At 51.1% G+C, this 23829-nt stretch overlaps 1 protein-coding gene across 2 annotated transcripts in view; it reads right to left on the minus strand.

The window, feature by feature from the left end:
• Window positions 1-23829, minus strand: part of AKNA (AT-hook transcription factor) — a 58902-nt gene that overhangs the window by 3505 nt on the left and 31568 nt on the right. For both annotated transcript variants that reach the window (XM_027550610.1, XM_027550608.1), the window contains exons 6-21: window positions 23405-23562; window positions 20806-20865; window positions 18136-18263; window positions 17470-17677; window positions 15602-15756; window positions 15323-15502; window positions 14239-14485; window positions 12707-12813; window positions 11879-12090; window positions 10242-10404; window positions 6791-6967; window positions 6037-6152; window positions 5230-5376; window positions 2856-2951; window positions 1798-1914; window positions 1328-1520 (exon numbers count right to left, since the gene is read on the minus strand). In XM_027550610.1, coding sequence (XP_027406411.1) covers window positions 1328-1520; window positions 1798-1914; window positions 2856-2951; window positions 5230-5376; window positions 6037-6152; window positions 6791-6967; window positions 10242-10404; window positions 11879-12090; window positions 12707-12813; window positions 14239-14485; window positions 15323-15502; window positions 15602-15756; window positions 17470-17677; window positions 18136-18263; window positions 20806-20865; window positions 23405-23562 — 2464 coding nt within the window. The remainder of the gene's footprint in view (window positions 1-1327; window positions 1521-1797; window positions 1915-2855; window positions 2952-5229; window positions 5377-6036; window positions 6153-6790; window positions 6968-10241; window positions 10405-11878; window positions 12091-12706; window positions 12814-14238; window positions 14486-15322; window positions 15503-15601; window positions 15757-17469; window positions 17678-18135; window positions 18264-20805; window positions 20866-23404; window positions 23563-23829) is intronic.

The raw sequence follows: 23829 nt of genomic DNA on the forward strand, positions 1-23829 counted from the left end.
ATTCCAGGGTCTGGGCTTTTATTCCCTGCACAATCCTGTCTTGTTGAAAGCACCTTCCCTCATTTCTCTCCTTACTGACAACAATACTGAACGGTGGCAGCATCCACGGCGATGGCACAGCTGCCATTTATTCAGCAAAGAGCATGTGCCAGCATGCACTACAAACCCCACAGACATCTCATGCCACCTGCCTCATCTAATCCTCATACAAACTGTATGCGACCGAGACTCTGACCCCATTTAACAGAGAGGGAGACAGGCTCAGAGAGGAAGTAGCTTTACCAAGGCCACAGCAATCATAAATGGCAGACAGGATTCCAGTGCAGCTCTGATTCTAAAACCTAAGCCTTTTTCACCTCGACTCCTGGGTCTTTTGTCTTAACTGATGTTACATCCGAATGTAACATGTAAACAGCGATTGCTCATCCTACCATGGACCAGACTGGTGTGCCTCTGAACTGGCAAGACCATTGGGAGCAAGGAAAGTCTGAGAAACTGTCAGCCAGGAGGAGCCTGGGAGATGTGACAACTAATGCATGTGGTTCCTTGGGGCAGTGGATCCTGGAACAGAAAAAGGACTTCCGGAGAACACTGAAGATGCCGAAGCAAACTGTGGACTACATTTAATAACCATGTACTAATAACGGTTCACTGACCGCACACGGACCATGTCAAGGTGTGTGTGTGTGTATGTCAGCTGCCCCATTGCATCCGACTCTTTGCGACCCCATGGACTGTAGCCCACCAGGCTCCTCTGTCCATGGAATTTTCCAGGCAAGAATACTGGAGTGGGTTGCCATTTCCTTCTCCAGAGGATCTTCCTAACCCGGGGATTGATCCAAGTCTCTTGCATCTCCTGCACTGGCAGGCAGGTTCTTTACCACTCTGCTACTTGGGAAGGTTACCATATCAAGGTAAGATGGTCGTATTAGAGGAGACTGTGTTTGGGGTGTATATGAGAACTCTCTGTCTTATCTGTTCCTTTTCTCTATAAATCTAAAACTGTTCTAAAAATAAAGTCTATTTTTTTTAAGTGAGGGCATTAGTTGCTTGCTAAGAAGACTCACAAGGAAATGGGAGATGATTAGGGTTCTAAGTCCCCATGAGGGCAATGCCCTCTGTCGGGCTCCTTCACTGTTGGGTCCCCAGGGTCAAGCAGTCTCCCTGGCACCCAGGGAGCATTCAAGGTTTGTTGAGTGACTACACAAGTGTTGGGGAGAAACACATGAGTACTCAGTGCTGAGTTCTCAGCTACCCAGCTCAGGGCTGAATGCTAACTATTAAGCGATTCAAACAGGCAAGGAGGGCTGGAAGGGAAGGTTCTTACACAGTGGCTGATGGATAAGGCAGGACGGGAACCGAGGAGATGTAGGCAAAGGCAGGAGGGGCTGGTGCCGAGGGTGCAACAGCCAGATACCACAGTCCAGGAGGTGGCCGGGGCGGCGACCCTGCCCGCTTGCTCCTCTGCTTGGGGCTGGACGTTGAAGGAGCATTTCTGCTGGTGGCGGCCTTTTCTGGCGCTGTCAGGGAGGGACAACAGAGACACAGTCTCACAACCTGGGAAGATCTGGCAGAGAACAGAGGGCCCCCAGCCCCGCCAACCCCACTGGAGCGGGGGCTGGCCACGCAGGGAGTGCCTCGCTTTGGGAAGCCAGCTCTCATCCAGTTTGCTCCACCCCAGATTGGGCGAGCTGCTGCTGCTGCTGCTGCTGAGTCATTTCCCGGGTAAACCCCCTCCCAGGGCCCCAAACCCAAATCCAGGGGAGCAGCGGGAAAGAGACAGAGCATCAGTCCTACCAGAGGTGGCTGAGTCTGGGCCATCCCCCTCAGAGGGGGACCCAACTTGACTACACAGGGGACATCGCAAGGTCTCACTGCGAGACGGTCCCAGGGGGTCCCTGGTGACAGCATCACCTGGAAGAGGAGGCAGGGAGGTCAGGAGAGGACGATGTCTGAGTCACCAGGCCCTGCCACAGGCCTCCCGCAGCACTGAGCTCCTCTCAGGGACCCCTGCAGAGGAGACAAGCTGCCTCCACTGGGCAATAATACTGATGGTTACCATGACAGTAAGAGGCATCTCATGAGCCAGGCCCTCTGCTCAGAGTCTTCATTTATTGATTGATTGAACCCAACAAGCCACTGAACTAGCTGGGTCTACCACTTGTGAGCTGTGTGTGCTTCGGCAAGTCACTTGCCCTCTCTGAGCCTCAGTTTCTTCACTCATGGGAATGGTAATAAAATGGACAAAACCTACTTCCTAGGGTTGTGAGGATCATGCTTGTAAAAGCCTCATCATGTTGCTAAGTAAGGGCTTAATAAACGACAGCACTATCAGCATCATTGCTTGAAAGAGCCTCAGAGACCATCTCCAAACCTTCCATTAGAGGTGTGGAGCCCAAGGCTCAGAGAAGTTAAGGAACTTGTCTGATGTCACACAGCATGTCAGTGGCAGAACCGGGACTAGAACTTGGTGTCCATGTTCTCAGACCACTGCTCCCCCGACTACTCTTCCCCTAAACCCTTGGGAAGGTAGACAGAGGGGAGACAAGATAATCATCGCTGCCAGCCTGCCTGCTGCTCACACCCCTCCCCGCATCAGGAACTTCTGAAATCATGTTCATGGTTTCTCCACGTCAAGGGGAAGGAGAGTGGCTTCAGGCAAAGCACCTGGAGAAATAGGTGTGAGGGCAGGGAAAGCTGAGAAGTCCAGAAAAGTCCTGCTCCCGTCTGCATCTTGACCCGCCACTGGGCTCAGGGCAGTCTATGTCCGGCCCAGCTGCACCCCTGCCCCCCAGCCAGGGGCAAGAAGCTGCAGCCTTACGGCCCTGGCTGCTTCTCCAGGTACCACCCCCTACCTGGATCCTCCATCCTAGGGGGTCGGCAGTGGGGACAGGAGACTGGGACACTGCTTCTTGGGACAGTCTTGGGGGTCAGAACATAGTACTCCTGGCCTGGGGAAGAAACCAGAACAGTATCAGCTGTGCATGGATACAGAACTGGAGATGATTTAGAATACAAATCTCTCTTCTTCCTCCAGATGGCTTAACAGTCTCCCTCTCAATCTTTTCTTCATGCACACACAACGTGTGCATAAATATGTAGATACATAAGTGTGCATGTACATATACATATATAGATAAAACACATTTATCTGTCTGTTTATTGTAAGCCCTTTCCAGACTCCTGTTTCATCTCAGATCCTATTGGAACCAACTGCCTAGTTCTTGACATACGGAAAAAAATCAGCACACCCAGGCTCAGTCAGGACTGGAAAGCAGGCAGAAAGACAGGATAAGCAATGACAAAGCATGATGGTACTCCCCAGACCCCAGCTTGCTCGTTAGGATTAGAATGGCTTGGGCATGGAGTCAGTGGTGTTTTCTCTGTGATTCAAGTGGCTGGGAAATGGGGAGAGTCATACTGTGGGTTTCACAGGCTTGTTGGGAGGACCGAGGGGGGCTGTATCCATGTATTCTGCCCTGCATTCCGCAGATTTCAGGTCCTTAAGGTTATCAAAAAATCGGACAGACTCTTGGGTCTGCACTCAGCTCCACTATTCCCTGCCTTATCCATCCCTGAGTCTCACATAAGACCTTGGGGATGATGCCTGATTATTTTTTTCTCTGTCCTCTGCCATGCAGGGTCTTCACTTTATACTCCGTGTGTGTTGCACCGGGGACCCTGGACACGCTGTTGTTTTGACTTCTAAACCTCAGTGTCTATTTGCTCCGTTGGGAGATGTGTATCTCATTTCCTGCTTTGTCTGCATCACTTAGCCTTCTGGATCTGAGGTTAACCGCCCTCCTGCCCAGCGATACATGGGTGAGAGCCAAGTCTGTAATTTACTTACTGCAATTTACATGCTTACTATAATTGCTTATTTGTTACTGCCTTCTCTGCTGTGCAGTCAGATTCATGAAAGTAGGAACCACATCCATATTTAATATTCGACCTGTGGGCATGCTTTGTCATGTCCGACTCTTTGTGACCCTAGTAGCCCCTCAGGCTCCTCTGTCCATGGGATTTTTCAGGCAAGAACACTGGAATGGATTGCCATTTCCTACTCCAGGGGAATAGGTTCCATCATTTCATGGCAAATAGATGGGGAAACAGTGGAAACAGTGACAGACTTTATTTTGGGGGGCTCCAAAATCACTGCAGATGGGAACTGCAGCCATGAAATTAAAAGATGCTTGCTCCTTGGAAGGAAAGTTATGACCAACCTAGACAGCATATTAAAAAGCAGAGATCTTTGCCAACAAAGATCCATTTAGTCAAAGCTGTGGTTTTTCCAGTGGTCAAGTATGGATGTGAAAGTTGGACTATAAAGAAAGCTGAGCGCCGAAGAATTGATGTTTTTGAACTGTGGTGTTGGAAAAGACTCTTGAGAGTCCCTTAGACAGCAAGGAGATCCAACCAGTCCATCCTAAAGGAAATCAGTCCTGAATAGTCATTGGAAGGACTGATGCTGAAGCTGAAACTCCAATACTTTGGCCACCTGATGTGAAGAACTGACTCATTTGAAAAGATCCTGATGCTGGGAAAGATTGAAGGCAGGAGAAGGGGGCAACAGAGGATGAGATGGTTGGATGGCATCACAGACTCCATGGACATGAGTTTGAGTAAACTCTGGAAGTTGGTGATGGACGGGGAGGACTGGTGTGCTGCAGTCCATGGGGTCACAAAGAGTCGGACACGACTGAGCGACTGAAGTAACTGAACTGAACTCCAGGGGATCTTCCCAACCCAGGGATCAAACCCACATCTCCCATGTCTCCTGAATTGGCAGGCAGATTCTTGACCACTGAGCCACCTGGGAAGCTAGGTTATATTTAACGTAATGCACTTTGAAATCCTACTATGTGTCACCGCGCGCTGTGTGCCGGGTGCCCCCTGGGGAATCACAGCCTTAATGGAAGGCCAGGAGGAAGTGATTCTGTGTTCACTACACCCAGGTCCCGCAAGCAGCAAGCTCTTCATAACCCGCTTCATGACTGACCAGCTGAGTGGACTTTCTCCGAACCCAGCACAGGCCCCGACAAAGCGGAGGTCTCAGAAACTGTTTGCTGAGTGAATCCATGGACAAACACACCCAGATTCACAGAGACAATGCTCCCTGATGTTTTTGTATCACAGAACTCAGAAAAAGACAATATTTCAATGGCCCACTGACTACATGGAAGCCACCACCTGGGGACTGTGCACCTCCAGCGCCCCCTCCTGGCTCACCTGTGTATTGGCCTCGGAAGGTGACCCTGTTGGGCCGTCCGGTGCTACTCACTCCTTTTGTTCCATCCCGAGCGGCCTGCGGACTGTTCTCGGTGGTCCTGCCCCTCTCAGAGAACAATCTGGGGGAGGCTGGCTCAGATTCGGAACCTGGGGTGGAAAGAGGGGCATGAGAGGGGGAGGGGATGGGGGACACGTAGCTAAGCGATTGGGCAGATCACGAGTCCAGAGGCTCTGGGATTTTAAGCCTACGGCCCCCCTTCCCCCAGCCCCTTAGTAATCACAGCCGACACACCCGGACCCCTGACCCTGTGCTAAGCGCTTTGCATGCTCCCTGTCACGCACCCTCGCAGCAGCCCCAGGAGTGGACACTGTGATCACTGCACTGTTAGCTGGCCCCTTAACTGCACAGGGCAGGTACACAAGCTGGCAAGGCCACACAGCTGGGAGGACGTGAGCTGGGGCCACCGACTTCAGAGCCATGCTCCTCCAGGCAAGTCCCCTGTGCTTTCGGGCTTTGGCGTCCTGATCTGCAGAAGGTGGATGATTCGACCCACCCTGCAGTGAAGACGAAGCAAGATGACACATACGCTCTAACCCTTACAGAAACTGCAGCACAGAGCCGGGGCACAGCACACTGCGGCTGCCACTGGAAGCACGTGGCACTTCAGAGCACTACGACTGCCTGACAAAGATGCCCCAAAACCTTCCCTGGGTTTCCTCGAGGGTGGCTGCTGTGGCCCCTGACTCCTGAGCCAACATGCCCAGACTGTGGCCTCCAAAAGTCAGTCCTGGCAGGTGGTCACTTACTCAGGGACAGTCGAGGCTCCTCCCGAGGCACCGAGGAGGACCTGGCTCGCCGCCTTCCGGCGGGGACAGCTTGCTCGGCACCCCCGGGCTCACCAGACGACCTCTCCATGGATTTGCTAGCAAAAGAGAGAGAGCGATGATGTCACTGGATGCGGTTTTATGCAGCCTTTAAAGACGATCAGTGAGAAGGCCAACCCAGAGAAATGCTTATAACATAAGGAAAGAGGAGAACATCAAAGTCAAAAGCAAAGACTCTGGAGTCAGACCCACAGAAGATGGCTCTGAGCCTCTCTGACCCTCAGTTTCCTCATCTGTCAAATGGGGATATAGGCGCGATTACTTCAAAGTGTCGTGGGAAGAAGTGATGAGACAGTGTCCTTTGAAAACCTTAACCTAGTACCCCCCGATAGGGACACTCAGAAGTTAGAGATGATTTTATAAGTCATCATAGGTGAGCAGCTGCAGAGTGAGTGCATGAGAGGGTGAGTGTCCTGCGAATGTTCTAGCTCTTCACTTGGGAGATGAGTTTGGGGACATTCACTGTATCATGCTTTATTAGTAACACATGTGTTCAGTCTATTCTTTTATGCATCAAATATGACATGCAAAAAAAAAGTCTAAGCGTGAATGAGTAAGTGAGAGAGGGGGATGACTATGCCCAAGCCCACATGTCAGGGGACAGCCAGAGACCAGCTAACTCTGCCTTCTGCAGCTCTCACCAAGGCACGGGGGCAGGAACGTGGGGGTCACCTACCTGACGTAATGGGAGCTCCAAGCGGCTGAGGAGTCCCCTGACCGCTCCCGGGCCCGGGTGGGGCGGTCGCAGCTGGACACTGAACGCGTGGGGCGGCCCTGAGGGTGCTGGTGGAGGCTGTCCTCCAGCCTCAGACGGAGCCGGGAGACCTCATCCTGCAGCTCTCGGATGGCCTGGCTGGGGTGGGGGTGGAGACGGGAACGAAGAACAGGCGCACGATGAACACAGGGCAGCCGCTCGCTGGGTGCCAGGTCTCTGTCCCTTCCCAGCAAACACGGTCTGACTCTGCTGTCAGGGGATCTTGAACTCCCTTGAGTGTCCGCTTTCCTCGCTGCATATCTAAACAGCTCTCTGAGTTCATGTCCCTGCACATTTGGTGAGCAAAGCAGAACTTTCTTTGAGGTTTACCCAACCTAGCATGCAGGGCCTCTGAGTAGCTATTCTGAAATGCCAGTGACAAATTTTCAAGATTGAGATGAGGATGCAGAGGAGAGAGAGTCACTCAGCTGTGTGCAGCACGCCAGGCTTCCCTGTCCTTTACCATCTCGGAGCTTGCTCAAACTCCTGTCCATTGAGTCAGTGATGCCATCCAACCATCTCATCCTCTGATGAGTAAAGAGGGCATTGGCTAAAGCTGCACTTTAAAATTTCAATTCTGGGACTTCCCTGGCAGTCGAGTGGTTAAGATTCCACACTCCCAGTGCAGGGGGCAGAGGTTCAGTCCCTGGGCAGGGACCTAAGATCCCACAGGCCACATAGTGCGGCCTAAGCAAAACAAAAACTTTCAGTTCGGATCTGCCTCAGGCCCTGGACTGCCCTCCCCTTCCTCTATGTCTGTCTCTAGAGACCCTGACTGTGTCTCCAGGCCTGCTTCCTCCCCGCCCTTGCTTAGGGGCCCCCTACAGGGTTCCCCTAAACCTTTCCTTAATTGCTCAAGCCCAGCACTCTGCTCCAGGCAGAAAATGCTTGTCTGTCTGTCTCCTGACACAGATGGCGAGCGCCTGGCGGCCAAGCAGACCACCCCATCTCACAACGCCTGAGAGCCTCACACCTCATAGATGCTCAGGGACTGTCACTGATCTGGCCTCCAGACTCCAAGAGGGAGCAGAGGAAAGATGTGTGTGTGGAGAGGGGACAAGGAGACATGTGGTGCTACCCATCACCAACTGGATGTGAGCAGACTGCCATCTCAGGGAAGCCCCCAAACACAGCCCAACCTGTGATTGGTAAGGAACCTCATGAGCCCCTAGCATCTCAGGAGTAAATCTTATTTGTGTTTCTCCTTGATTGGTCCCTGAATCTCTAGGGTCTTGTTCTGAGGGCATCACTGGCATTGAGGCAGCCAATCCCACCCAGACACCTTGGCACACAACCCCCTACACCCGGGGCTTTAGAGTCCGGGTTCGGCATGGCGTTCCTCCACGCTGATACAGGTTCTCTGTCTACTGTTTGGACCAGCTTCCGGGGTGAGGGCTCCCCTCAGGGTTATTTCTTGCCTGGTGGTCCCTGGACTCGTGGTGGGGTGGCTCCTGGCGCCACCTGCAGCAGACATCAGCTCTCAGATGGGTGTGCCCAGAGGGAGTGGAGACCTCTCTCTGCCTTTGCCCTGGCGCTCTGGGCGTCCAAGGCAGCTGGTTCCCTTGGCAATTCCCAGGGAAACGCTTGTTGGGGTTTCCAAGGCAAACCATGAGGGTGGCGGCTGCAGGAGAGTAAGAATTCTAGCCACCCATTAACCCCTGAAAGGCAGGACCACGGCCCTGCAACGGTGCAAGACCAGGGCGGCTCTGGCTCCCTGTCCAGGTCAGAGGCCGCTGAGCGAGGGCCTGGAATTTGGACCGTGCCCTTGGGTGTCACTTGTCCTCTCCGGCTTGTTTCCATCACAATCTTGGCCTTCCTGACCTAATCTTTCAGTGACTGAGTGCCAGCTGGCACCTAAAAGTCATCTTTCCCTGCAATTTCACTCCCCCTCCTAAGTTCCCCATCTCTGCATCGGTATCCAACTGGTTGACAAGCCAGAAATCTGAGTCGTTCTAAACCTTTCTTTTCCCCTGAGCACCCTGAAGGTTAACTAACTCCCAAATCCTGTTGGCCCAATGCCTAATTACCCCTTTTCAAATGCACTCCCTGCTCTCGCTGACGGCCCCAACTCCTCTCTCTGGGGTGTGGTAGCCTTCTCAGCCGTCCCTGGCCTCCACACCCACAATCATGGTGGCCAGAGAATTCTTGCTACAGTGTAAATCCAACCCTGCAGCTTCCTTACTGAAAGCCTCCCTCATTATCCTTAGATGAGACTTTCCACATTCATAAATATTCAGTGAGCACCTCCTCTGAGCAAAGACATCATCCGAACTTCTCACCAGCTGTGTCAGAGGTTCTCTAAGCTCTCCCCCAGGTCTCCCCGTCTTCCTCTCTGCTTTTATTGTTTAACGGCCCACCTTATACTTGAGGATCTGGCTATAACAAACTTAGGTGCCTCGGCCTTTGCACATGGGATACTCTTTCAGCTCTCTGCCTTCTGGTCTCAGTTGAGACACCACTTCCTCCAGGAAGCCCTCCCTGAAGCCTCTGACTGGGCCAGATGCCCCTTCTCTGTGCTCCCACGGTCCCTCGGGCCTGTGCTATCACTGTGCTTATCACACTGGGGGTGCAACCTTGTTTCTTGGTCCATCTTACAGGACGGTGAGCTTTACGAGGTCAAGGACTGTCTTGTCCACTATTGTATTCCCAGGGGCTGGCATGCTGTAGGTAAATAAGCCTCTCACTGACTCAATGGACGTGAGTTTGAGCAAACTCTGGGAGACAGTGGAGGACAGGGAAGCCTGGCGGGCTGCAGTCCTTAGGGTGGCAAAGATTCGGACACGACTTAGTGACTGAACAACAACAAGCCTCTCGTTCCTCTGCTGATGTCACAGAGGGTTGCAGGAGTGCACTTGCTAAGCTCAGGCCTGGAAACCAACACCCCAACCCGACAAAGGCCTGTGACTGACTCCTGGCCAAACGCCACTCAGGAGAGCAGGAAGAGGACTAACCCCCTTTCCCTTTCCTGTTTAGCGAAGCAAGGAAAAATCTTTCTTAGTAGAAAAACTGCACTTGGATTAAAAAGAAAAAATTGAAAAAACATTCTCTTTTTGGTTCATATAATAAACCCGTAAACTGCAGAAAACACACTCCGGGGAAGTGTAGCCCCATTTTGGAAGGGAAATGCTGGGAGGCAGGGAGAGGGGTTCTAGCACCAGCAAGGTGGAATTCTAGATCATTTCCTACTGGCTAGAGAAGTGTCCTCAGTGTCTGCACCAAGGAGGACCCACAGGATCAACTGGGAGGCAGGATGCTTGGGTCCCAGCACAGCCACCACTGGATGGAGACCCCAGGGAGCCCCTGCCTCCCTCGGGCATCACCCTCCTGTCTCTCTGATGCACTTGAATCCTCAGCGCCCAAGCATCCAACTTACTCGCGCCCCGTCCTGGTGAGAAAGAAGGTGGAGGTGATCTCTGCGGGTCCACGGGGTGGAGTGGCAGCCACAGGGGCAGGGGTGGGAGGTGGGCTGATTGTCGCGCTGGGGAGGATTGGTTCAGGAATCCGCTTCCGCCCCTTAAACTCTGAGCCAGGGACCGCTAGAGAGGCGGAAGGAGACCAAAGTAAGTTTACACCGAGAGGACCCTTGAAGTGTGAACTTGTGTGGGTGGAAGCATGTTGGGTGTGAAGAGATGGGGCCCGGCTGAGGTAACAGATGAAGCTCCTGTGGAGGCCAGTGACCCTCAAAACAAGAAGAAGATGTGGTTTTTGCTGGGAGCTTGGGGTGCAAAGCTGCGGAGGCCCTTGTGACTAGATTGCCCCTACCATCCACCATTTTTGCATCAGATCCCAGTCTCCAAGGCTGTCCTCCTGCAAAGAGCTCCCTTCTCCTCCACATAGACCCTCAGACTCTGCACATCACCAGGTTGCCCTAGGACCAGCCCCGGAGCCTCCACCTCCCTCTGAAATTAGTCACAGCTTTGCCTGCTTGCATGTTTCTCGGAGCATTCAAAACTTAAGGCTCTCAACGGGGGTGAGTGACCAGAGTTACAAATCACTCGTCCAGCATGTGCATTAAAAACAATGCGCCCTGGGAAGACTACTCAACAATATAAAAAAGAATAGACTGTTGATTTATGGAATAATCTATGTGAATCTCCAGAAAAGTATGCTGAGTGAAAAGTAAGCCAATCCTGAAAGATTATACGATTCCATTTCTATGACATTCTGAAATGACAAAATTACAGAGATGGACAATAGATTGGTGGTTACCAGGAGTTAAGGCGGGGTTAGATGTGTTTATAAACGGACAACAGGAGGGACCCTGGGATGGTGGAAATGTTCTGTGTCTTGACCGAGTCCATGTTAGAATCTGGTTATGACATTGCTCTATGGTTTTGCAAGATATTGTTGGGAAAAACTAGGGGAAGGGCACGTAGGCTCTCTGGGTATTATTTCTTACAACTGCATGTGACTTAATTAAACTTTAAACTTTTAACTAAAGTTTAATTTTTCAAAATTAAATGGGAACCTCAAAAAGAGGCAAAGCTAATCTGAGAACAGTGGTTACCCTTGAGAAGGGTGGGAGTGTCTAGGAGGGGCTTGGAGGGGGCTGGGGTTCTGATCATGCGGAGTTTTTCTGTCACCTTGGGAAAATTCATCAGTTTCTGTTCCTTCCTGTATACTTGTTTTATTTCAATAAAAAGGTCACATGCATGTTTTTAAAGTAAACAAAGAAATCACAGATTTTATAGACACAGAAAGTGTTTATAACACAGTATTTTGTGAAAAAAAATTATAAAACATTCATGTATAATATCCCACTTCCATTTTAAGTATTTGCAAATAAACACACAATGGCATAGAAAACAGCTCAAAGGTTCTAGACTAAAATGTCATCAATGATGGTTTTTAGCTAATTATTGTTTTTTGTTCCCTTTTCAAATTTTCCTATAAAGAACCTGTATGATATTTTGCATCCTAAAGGGTAATGCAGATTTTCTTATTGCTCTTTCTTACCCTGTGCGATCCAGCCACCCCCAGGTTCTGGCCAACCCAGATACATTCACTCACCCATCTCAGACGCCAGTGCCCGCTCCAGGCAGAAGCTGGGCGCCCTCTGCTGGAGAGGACTGTCCTGGCCAGATGGGGGCCTCTGGGCTCGGCTTCTGGGTCCGCTGGGCTCAGAGGTTCTTCTGGGGACTGGAAGACCCTTGGTCTGGCGGTGGGAGGCTGCATCTTGGGGTACAGGCAGAGTGAAGGACCGGACTAACGTCCCCGGGGTGCTGGGGGGGAGAGAGAGACACGTTGAGGTCACACAGAATGAGGCCACAACCTCTGAGCCCCTCCACATGCTAGACCATCCTATCCTTTGGGACTCGGCAGCCCTGGCAGGATGGCATTTCTGAGGATGCATCTCCATTACACACACATTTTCTTTATAAACTGCAGAGCTGTACACTTGCCTACTCATGTACACAAAGTCATAAAGCTCAACTTAGTTTTTAGATAATATAAACAGCAATGAAGTTTGTAATCTTCCCTTCCCACGCAGCCCTGGGTAGTCCCAGGGACCTTCCTCTGGCTTTGGAGGGTCTGTCACTCTGTCACTCTGTCACTCTGTCACTCAACCTGGCAGCTCTGTCACGACACCCTCCCGGCACATCTTATTCATTCACCGTTTCATCACCCATTTGTTCAACAAATTCCCAGTCTGTCAATACGTGGCAGAGTGACCCTGGGCAAGTCACTTTCCCTCTATCCATAACATGAAGGCAATAACCCATCCTTGGTGGGAATGAAGTGTGGGGCTCTGAGAATGCCCAGACCCTGTTCTGAGTTCACAGGCACTTTGATTCTCAGCCTACCCCAAGTGGGTAACACTGATGGGGTCCCCATTACCTGATCTGGGAGAGCCGGTGCTCTGGGGTCTGAGTGAGGGGCGATACTCTACTGGTTTCTGAGCCCACGAAGCCACTGTCTGTCTCGGGGGATGCCATCCAGGGCTCCTGAAAGAGACAGTGTCCCTTTAAATCTGAGGAATGTGCCCGGGGAACACTGGGAAACCCTTCCCCAGTGCTGGCCTGGGCCTCACATTCCAGAGGCTCACAGACAGGGAGGCTGGCCCAGCTCCCAATAGCCAGGCCCTGGGCGTGCGGGGTCCTGAGGTACTCAGGGCCTGGCATAAGCCCCGGGCCAACAGCAGGGACTCCACGCCCCGAGAGGACCCTGAGCATGCCCCATGTCCCTGAGGGGTGAGAGCCAGGGCCCTTGGGAGGGAGACTGTCACAGAGTTCCTGAGCTGAGAAATAGAAAGGGGAGGAGGAGAAAGCAGTCCCACTGCGAGAATGGGATTCTCGAATCCACACGTCTTCCAGGGTGGGCCTGGAATGCCGTGTTCTACCTGATTGCAGAAATGCCCAGGTGCCATAAATTGGGATTGGAGGAGGCAATGGCACCCCACTCCAGTACTCTTGCTTGGAAAATCCCATGGACGGAGGAGCCTGGTAGGCTGCAGTCCATGGGGTTGCTAAGAGTCAGACACAACTGAGCAACTTCACTTTCACTTTTCACTTTCATGCATTGGAGAAGGAAATGGCAACCCACTCCAGTGTTCTTGCCTGGAGAATCCCAGGGACAGGGGAGCCTGGTGGGCTGTCGTCTATGGGGTCGCACAGAGTCGGGACACGACTGAAGCAACTTAGCAGCAGCAGCATGAATTGGGAAAACCAAACTGATCAACCATGCACACCTCCAACATGCCATGTCTAACGCAAGGGGCAAAGGTCACCAACAGAGAGACACGGGTGTCTGCCCTCAATGAGTTCATGGCCGAGAGCATATTCCTTACCATGGGCTCATTAGGACTATAGGGGTGTGTGTATGTGTGTGTGTGTGTGTGTGTGTGTGTACACATGCAAATGTATGTGTTTATTTTTTTGGATGTGGACTATATGGTCTTTATTGAATTTGTTACAATATTGCTTCTCTTTTATTTTTTATTTATTTTTTTTTACTACACGGCATGTAGGATCTTAGCTCCCCTAGCAGGGATTGAACTTGTGCCCCCTGCATTGGAGGGCGAAGTCTTAACCCCTGGGAAATCCCCATATGTGGTTTTTTAGGGGAGGATCCATCCCATAAATCATATTTCCACAGTGATTTGTGATTCCTGTCATAGTTTAAAAAGTGCCATTCTCATGGCACAAACTACTTGGAGTCAAAGATACCACCCCCACCTTCAGCTGTGCTAAGCAGCCTCAGAAAGATACAGGCACTGAGCTACAGGTCTCAGAGGACAAAGAGGAGGTCCAGGTAGAGGGGTGGAGGTGCGGGGAGCCACGGTAGAGGCGGGAGAAGCAGGCACTCTGAGCAAAGGCCTGGAGGCAGGAGGCTGGGGGAGATGGAGGCAGAGGCCCCGCACCCACGCGTACCTCCAGCGGGGGCCCGCCGGCCTGGTGCAGAGACTTTGGTGGGAGGCGCTCAGAGATGCCACTTCCCTCGAGGCTGGCCAGACTGCTCTGGTGGGACGTTGCGGACTTGGGGCCCCGAGGATGGGGGGGCCTGCTGTGGCCGGGAGGGACCTCCTCGGCTTTGCCCAGACCCTGCAGGTGCCCGTCTCTGGTCACGGATGCACAGACATCTGCTGGCTTCACAGGCGCCATCTGTTCCATGGTCTCCCTGGCAGGGAAGGAGAGGCATGGTGCCCCTGAGCCCTGGCATGGGCTGGGCAGCTCTGTCCCGGGAGCCATGCAATGCAGGACACGAGCTCTGGAGTCAGGCACCCCTCCATCGTCACCCAATGCTGCCGCCCTCTTGCTGTGTGACCCTGGGCAAGGCACCGCCCTCTCTGAAGCACACTTATCTCAACTGTAAAATGAGGGTGCTGACAAACCCGCCCCATACGCCAGGGCAGAAACCGTGCGGAAATAGAGGTGCCAGAGTACCCTTGCCCAGGCTTCTGGAATTTGCCTTCCCTCTTTCCTGTTCCAGCCATTTCCATCAACTTCCATCTACTCAAAAAGACCATGTCACTATCGTAAACAGAAGACCAGTATTTTGTGTTACAGACAGAAGCGAACTTTGCAAATAAGTACAAGGAACATGAAAACAGCATTATCATAGTCTAGATAAATCCTGTTGCCTAGTAAAGGCTCTTGGCCTGAGGCCTGCTGGCTTTCTTTCTCTTTCTCTCTTTTTAAAGGAAGATCAAGAGAGGCCCTGAAGAATTTATAGCCCTGAGACTTTTCTCCTTGTTGTACGTGGAATCTCTGAGACTGAGAATAAGAGTAATGCCATTTAATGCTGCATCTCTCCTATGAGAGATCTCATCCCATGCCTCCCGAAATCATTTCAAGTGCTATCAATGGTGTACATTTCATGGTTTGTAGAGACACTGAGCTACAGGTCGGGAAAGCTGTTTCTAAACTGTAAAGGGCTGTCTAGCTCCTAGGACAGTTACTACCCCTGTGGTTTCTGAGCTGGTGTGGGACCAGCGGGGAAAGCTCAGTGACCTACTCGAGGGGAACCCCATGACTTCTCTCAGCCTGCGCCGGGGGCTGCCTGGTGGGGAGCCTTGGGGCCACTGCTTTTCCTGGAGCTGGATCTGGCCTGTCAAAACCCAGGGTGCGGCCCTGGCCCTCTGCCTCCTCCTCCTCCATCCTCAGGGCTTCTGGAAGGGACTTCACACTGAGGTACCTGCAGAAAAACACAGAGAAACGTGACTTCAACCCACAAGGCCAGCAAGATCCCACCACAGGGCCAGACGCCCTGGCCTCGGGCCTGGTGGGCACTCACCGCTCCAGGAGGCCGTGGAAATCCTGCTCCACCCGCAGCTCCTTGTGCCTGAGCGGGGCCGGGAGGCCCAGCGGCCCGTCCTCTGCCTCGTTGCTGGGAGCGCTCAGATCCGAGTTCATGGGCAGTAGGTGGGGGCCAGTGCTGGTGGCGTCGGGCTGGGGCCAGAAAGGAGGAGGGGCAGAGATTCAGCAGATACCTAAGACCACTCTTTAAGGACCTACCTTATGCCAGGCTCACGCTGGGTGCTGAAGAGCAAGAAAGAGGTTAGATTCACTGGCCTATTACTCTTTTCCTGTGTGTAAAAGTAAGAACTGGGTCACTGATCTCCAAAACCAGCTGCCATGAATGTGCTATGTGCCAGGCACTGTACAGATATCAATTGACAACAATCCCACCAGTATACAGGCTATTACAGCCCATTTTACAGACAGGTACTTGAGGCTCAAATGATTTGCCTAAAGCCATACAGCAGCAAGGGGTGGTGCCAGGATTTGAACCCAGATTTTCATTCCAGTGTGAACACGCAGCCACTCAAAACACCTTCACTGTGGGAGCAGGGGAGTCCCTCAAGAAAATGCACCAGAGATGGCCATCTCCCATAGGGCTGTGACGTGGGCAAGAGACAATTCTACACAGCCCCTTCCATGTATGGTTCTTATCTCGTGTGGCCATCTCTGTGAATAGTCTCCAGATCCACCTGCGTCTACAAGCTAGAAGCCTGGAGGTCATCATTCGCTCCTTTCCTCTCACCATCACTCCAGCTCCAGTCCAATGCACCTTCTAAACCTCTCTCAAGTCCATGCATGTCTCTGCATCTGCCCCACCACCTCCCCAGCTCTGAAGGTGAAAGTGTTAGTCTCTCAGTCATGCCCAACTCTTTGTGATCCCATGGACTGTAGCCTGCCAGGCTCCTCTGTGCATGGGGTTCTCCAGGCAAGAATACTGGAGTGGGTAGCCATTCCCTTCTCCAGATGATCTTGCTGACCCAGGGATCAAACTTGTATCTCCCACCGTGCAGACAGTCTGCTGCATTGCAGGCAGATTCTTTACCATTTGAGCCACCAGGGAAGCCCAACCTGCAAATCCTCTTATATCATCCCCTGCTGAAAAAGCAGCAGTTTAAAACCATCCCCCTGATGTGACCACATACCTAATTCCTGGGGCCCCTACCTGCCTCTCCAGCCACGTCTCTTAGATGTGGATCCCTTAGACAATGCACGCCTCACTGTCTATTCTCTAACCACAGGGCCTTTGCATAGGCTGTTTTTTCTGCCAGATTTTTTTTTCCTCTTCTGCACCTAGTAATTCCTACTCCTTTTCAGATTTCATTTAAACATGACTTCCTCCAGGAAAGTTTTTCTGACTCCTTAATGAACTCAGATATGTTAGCTTGTTATCTACTTGGTGTAGAACTCCATAATTCTCCTTCAGAGCACCGATCAAAATTCAAGTAACAAGTTTAACTCTACAGAATATTCCATGAGGGTGAAAGTGTTAGTTGCTCAGTCCGACTCTTTGTGTCTGACTCTTTGCTATCCCATGGACTGTAGCCTGCCAGGCTCCTCTGTCCATGGAATTCTCCAGGCAAGAGTACTGGGGTGGGTAGCCGTTCCTTCCTCTAGGGGATCCTCCCAACCCAGGGATTGAACCCGGGTCTCCTGAATTGCAGGCAGACTCGTTTCCATCTGCGCCACCAGAGGAGCCCATGAGGGCACAGGCCACCGGTTATTTTGCTTGTTTTCTACTGAATTCCCACCATGTGTCTTGAGTGTCGGCATATGGTACAAACTTCTCAAACGTCATGAAGCTAACTAATGGAGAAACCAGTGAATGAAGGAACAGTCTAATACGGTTGAGTAAAGAGGTACCTCAGGGCCGAGGGTCTGGATGGCCGATGTGCGGGTTTGTTCCAAGGGAGAGGGCAGGTCTGTTGGCTGGTGGGGGGAGGGCGTGGCTGGGGGGCTGTCCAGAGCCAAGTCTGACCCAACTTGCCCAGGCTCCTGCTCGTTGTGGTCCATGAGGTCCTTCAGCTCATCCAGGCGAATTCCCAGCTGGAATATCTCTGCCTCCACCTCCCTGGAACAAGGAAACATCAGCGGGTCTCGAAGGCTGTGCTTTAGAGTAGAGGCCCCAGAAATGCCCATGGAGGGCCCATCTGACATCATCATTTAGATTATAAATAAACAAGATGAAAGCAGACTCTACTGGGAATAAGGAGGCTCAGCCCAAGTTCCTTTCTGCCACCAACTGGGTATAGGACCTTGAGTACATCCCTTTCCCCTCTGGCCTCAGTTTCCCCATTCTCTAGTGAGGGGATTCCACTCTTATCTCCAAGGGCACTTCTCATGGCAGGGAGTCTAAAAGTACACAGAACTCAGCCTTTGAGTATCCCCCATCTGGACGTGCTGCTAATTGGGATGGGATTTCTCGCCGCTCCCCAAGTGTGTGAATTATAAGGATGAAGCGTGCCCCTCTGGGCGGGGACCTGGGGCCTGGCCCATCTGTCCTCGCAGGCCTCCCTCCCCAGCAGGTACCTGTCAGGATCAAATCTCCTGGGTGTCCCCTTGGAGCCGGCAAGCTGCTGGGACAGGTGCCATTCCCTGCAGGCCTTCAGGTAGTCCTCCTCCAGGGCCGCGTGGGCAGCCTTTAGCTGCTGGAAGACCTGAAACCCGACAGGCCAGTAAGACTCGAGTGCCTAGGCCCTGTGGGCTCCGTCCTTGCAGACACAGTGCATGAGCTGCTCGCGGGTGCGTGGGATGGCTACGGGACTCACCCTGGACTGCAGAGACCTCTGGGCTCCTGAGTTGTCTGGAAGGCTGGGGTTGGTAGCCTCTGGAACCTGTTTGCCCTGGTTGATCTCCCTGCCCTTAGACTGGTAGGACAGAGGCACGGCTTAGAGCCTTGGCATGAGCCCCAGAGGGTGCCAGTCTTCCCTGGGTAGACCCACAAGAACCCTGATGTTTCATGATGGTCACAGTGTCAAATATACTATTGCTGTATCGCCATAAAGACCTACTTCTTGAGAGGCCTTAGTTCCTCATACTTGATTCTCAAAACTGTGGGTTTTGGAATATTAGTCACTCTTCTCCTGAATCCAATACATCCTGTTGGATAATACACCCAACAGATGTATTATCATCACCGTCATACTATTGATAACAATAATTGACATTTACGAAGCACTGAGGCTTTGTCTAAAGGACGCTGCGTTATTCATCTAATCTTCAGCATAACCCTAACGAGAGGGGTAATTTATCATCTTCATCTAAATAGGAGGAAATTGAGGTACAGAGAGGTTACTAAAGTTGGTGACGGTTACACAGTGAGTGAGCAAGTTGTAGAATTAGGATTTGAACCCAGGCCCTCGAGCTCCAGAGCTCATAGTCCCAACCATTGCACGAGGCCCCCATAGTAAACGTGATGCTAGTTAACTCTTGGCTAGAACCATGGGAGGTGGGACCATTATCCCTGACTTCTTATCCTCATCTCACTCATTCTATGCTGATGACAGAGGTCGGCCAAGGACAACCTAGAGACTCATCCCCAGTCTAGCTTGATCTTCCAACAGCTCCCAACTTCCCTGGATATGGAGGAATTAGAAGAGGGGGGAAGAAAAAGAATAATTTTGATTTTCAAGGTCCTTGACTGCCTACTCAATGGGATAATGCTATCCATGTGACATATCTTGTAACTGGAGCATGTGTGCAGCATGCATGCCTGTTGAGTCACTCCAGCTGTGTCCAGTTCTTTGCAACCCTGTGCACTGTAACAGGCCAGTCTCCTCTGTCCGTGGGACTGCCCAGGCAGGAATACTGGAGTGGGCTGCTACGCCCTCCTCCATGGGATCGCCTCCACCCAGGGATGGGCCCGCGTCTCTTGCGTCTCCTGCAAGGGCAGGTGGGTTCTTTACCACCAGTGTCACCTGGGAAGCCGTATAACAGCACAGCAACTGCTACATAATAACAGTGAAAACGGTCAAACCAAGGATGTTGCGTTTGCCCCTCCCAGTCCTCCCCCTCCGATCCTCTCCTCACCCTGCTCTATGCCTTGAGCCTCAGCTGAGCTCCCAGCTGTACCTTCCCCTGGGGTCTTTCTAGGGGAGGCATCTGTTAGAGGTCAGAGGGTGGGAGGGGAGAGACCTGGGAGAGAGCAGCTTCAGGCAGGTGTGAGTCCCTGGGCTTCTCTGTCCCTTGCCGGACCCCCTGAGGCTGCCGCCCACACCCCTGCTAACAGCTCCTTCACTGATCCCTACACCTGCAGCTCTGAGAGCTCCAACTGCTCCTTCCTGGGACCCTGTCTGATGCAGCAGAAATCTAAATTTTATGAGTGACCATGCTGCTGCTGCTGCCGCTAAGTCTCTTCAGTTGTGTCCGACTCTGTGCGACCCCATAGACGGCAGCCCACGAGGTTCCCCCGTCCCTGGGATTCTCCAGGCAAGAACACTGGAGTGGGTTGCCATCTCCTTCTCCAATGCAGGAAAGTGAAAAGTGAAAGTGAAGTTGCTCAGTCGTGTCCGACTCAGCGACCCATGGACTCCAGCCCACCAGGCTCCTCTGTCCATGGGATTTTCCAGGCAAGAGTACTGGAGTGGGGTGCCATCGCCTTCTCCATGAGTGACCATAGTTACCTAGAAATACTGGAGTCCAGAAGGAAATAAGCCAATAATGGTTAGATTAGGGGATCTCTTTGCCTCCCCATCCTCAGTTTTCAAGCTTTAGCAATCGCTTTTATAATAAAGAAAATTTAAAAAGGAAATGCCTTATCCTGGTTGTTGACAGGTAGGATAATCAGTGGGGAGCTGGGCAGGGCAGTGGTTACGACCCTGGACTTGGGAATCAGACAGAACTCCATTTGGGCTGTACCCTACTGGCTGTGTGGTCTTCAAGTCACCTCTCTGGGTTTCAGTTCATTCCATTTATGGGGGGCGATGACTGTAACTGCCTCGCCAGGTTTTTATGATGATAAAATGAATTAATGTACATCAAGGGCTTGCCACAGAGCCTGGTACACCACCACCGCTGCATAATAAGTGCTCTAGCGATCATTATCATGGAAAGCTAAGCGGGGCTGTCTGTTCAAAAGGAAGACACGGTGTCTGGGATTCCCCGGTCCGTCTTGCAGCAAACAAGGCTTTGGAGACTGTGCTATGGGACACAGAGCAGTCGTCTAGCAGCTCAGCGGGCAGCTTCTGAAGAGGACAGTACCTTGAGTTGGTCCTGGGGTGTCAGCCATCCTGCGTGTATCAGCTCTATAAAGGACTCCACCTGGGCATTGGAGGGGAAAGAAACACACTCCATTAATCCAGGCTCAGGTGAGCTCTGCCAACTCCCACACTTAGCCACAGTCACACTTTGGCATAGGGAGCTGGGTCCCGCCTTGGGATGTGGGTTTTCTGACAAGCACAGAGAGGCAGGTGCCAGAAACAGGCTCCAGCACTGGCTCTGGCCATGGCAGCCTTGGGGAAAATCTAAGCGGAGCTTCCAGGATTTGATTTTATTTCATTCATGTGCATGAAACCTATGAGGCAGGATATTAGCTGCATCCTGGTGGGGGTGAGGCGACAGGAAGCAATCTGGACGCCTATCCGTGAAATAGTATGCAGCCATCCTGAGGAGGGAGGCACGTGTGTGTGTGTTCCTGTGTATAAATGCCTCCACGAACTACTTTTCAGCATCAAATCAAGGTACAGGCCAGTGTGTATGTATGCTGCCATCTGCTATAAAATGTAGAGAGAATAAAAAAGGGAAAATGCAAATACTATTGCTTATATATTATAAACTATCTCTAGAAGGATGAAAGAAACTAAAATATTAACTGCTTCTGGGGAGGAGAACTGGATGGTGTGGGAGGACAGGGAGAGGAGGAAGGTTTTCTACTATATGTATTCTCTGAACTTTGAACAAAGTGAATTTATTGCCTACTCAGAAATATACAAATTTGGGACATTAAAAAAAATCCAGGTACAACATAGTGTATATACTTATGTGACCATTTCTATAAACACATGTGTGTTCGTTAAAGATTTGGTACAAAGCAGAAGGGCAAGAGTGGGAAAGAAAATTTCACTGAGTATATTCTTTGCCCTGTGTGATGATCTTTACCATGAGTATCTATTACAGTTACCAAAAAAAAATTTAATTAGAGGAAAAAAGGCAAAGACTATTTGTAGATTTCTAGGAAAGCTCTAGATCAGTGCCAAAATATACAACTTTTCCTAATATAATTACATTATAGAACTTATATAACATATAAAACTGAAACATAATGCAAGCTACATATGTAATTTAAAATGTTCCAGTAACCATACTAAAAATGTGAAAAGACATAGGTGAATTAATTTTAATAAGATATTTTATAAACCTAAAATACTATTTTGACGTGTAATCAAATGTAAAAAAGGTATTGAGATGCTTTACAGTCCACAGGACAAGGAGAAATGTCTCTCCAGTTACAGGGCCCAGAACCGCGGGGATGAAGAGGAATTAAGTTCATGTTGCTACAACATGGGTGAGTGTGGAAAAGACTGTGCTAAGTGAAAGAAGCCAGACACAAAAGGACAAACGGTACGCAAATCCATTTATACGAAATGTCCACAACAGGTAAACTCAAAGAGACAGAAGGGAAGCCCAGGTGGTGCTCCTGGTAAAGAACCTGTCTGCCAATGCAGGAGATGCTGGAGACAAGGGTTCGACCCCTGAGAGGAGGCGATCCCCTGGAGGAGGGCATGGCAACCCACTCCAGTGTTCTTGCCTGGAGAATCCCATGGAGAGAAGAGCCTGGCAAGCTAGAAAAGAGTCAGACACAACTGAAGCGACTTAGCATGCATTCAAAGAGACAGAAAGTAGATAAGCAGCTGACTGGGGCTGGGGAGAAGGGGAATGGGAAGTGACTGCCTAATGGATATGGAGTTCCTTAGTGCATGATGAAGATGTTCTAAAATCGATCGTGTTGATGGCAACACAACTATGAAGGACTGAAAGCCATGAAGCATGAACTTTCAATGACTGAACTGCACGTTATGTGAATTATATTTCAGTAAAGTTTTTACCAAGAAAGAAAGAAAGAAAGGAAAATGGTAGCGTTTCTTTGAAAGAATTTGTTTTTTGGACATGGTGACGAAACTATTGCGTTTCCCTTTTTGCATTGACTACTAAGAAGTTCAAAGCCAAACGTGAATCTGATGAAGTGTTCAGGGTCTTTGTTTGTTCACTTCTCCCTAAGTTCATTTTATTTTTTTTTTTACGCATACTTCCCCTTTACCCCAGTTTCCTCGCTTCTGTTTTCAGAATGTGGTTATAATGCGGGTATTTTCTAAGCCGCTTTAAAGTACTTTTGGAAAAAGGCCAAGCGTATAGTTACAAACAATAACAAACTCATAGTTATTGCGATGAAAATGAAAAGGCCTCTTGAGAAGTAACTGAGAATGGATTCCATAATGAAAAGAACTAGAGAAGTGGGGTGATCCAAAGAGGAAAACGGAAAGTAAAGGTTCCATAAACCTTCCAGAATCCTGAAAAAGCTGAAAGTCTCCCCCAGGAGTGAACCAGGAGATACTTTCAAGCACAGTTAGACAGAGTTTGATGAGACACAGTGCCAAAAAGGGAGTTAAACCTAGCGCTGGGGGACAAGGAGGAGGCTGGAGCTCTGTGGCCTCTAAAACCAGCAGGAAAGTCCCAAGTTAACTGCTGCAGGGGAGTGATGAGTGAGCCGGGCACACAGACAGCCCCTCCCCCAAGTGGGTAGAAGGTCTGCTTTCTCCAAAGGAAGTCTGTCTCCCGTGGGCAAAGCTGGGGTTCCACTCACCTTGGTCAGGAACCGGCTGGCCTGAGAAGCCAGCTCCTGGGCCTGCTCCACTGAGGGCTGGTCCTGGGCAATGCCCCCTGCGTCCTCCTGAAGCCACCCTGGGGTGGGCATGCTGGAAGGTGAGGAGGGCCTCGGGTCTCCTCCAGCTGATGGCGACCCTGGAATACGCAGTCACTACATGTTGGGGCCAAGAACAGTCCTTCCTGGGCTGAGAGACTAGTGCTCAACTTCAAAACCACCACCTCCATCCTCCAGTAACAGCTCAGCCTTCTCACCATCTCCCCACCTTTCTGCCAGCCCCAGGAAGTGACCTGGGCAGTGTTGTCCCCATTTATAGACAAGGACAAGGTGCAAATTTGCCCAGGACCACACAGCTAGAGGCCAAGCCAGACCTCTGGGTTCCCAGTCAATAGTGTGGGCTTCAG

The sequence above is a fragment of the Bos indicus x Bos taurus genome, chromosome 8 (assembly GCF_003369695.1).
Source record: "Bos indicus x Bos taurus breed Angus x Brahman F1 hybrid chromosome 8, Bos_hybrid_MaternalHap_v2.0, whole genome shotgun sequence".
NCBI classification, from domain to species: Eukaryota; Metazoa; Chordata; class Mammalia; order Artiodactyla; family Bovidae; genus Bos; species Bos indicus x Bos taurus.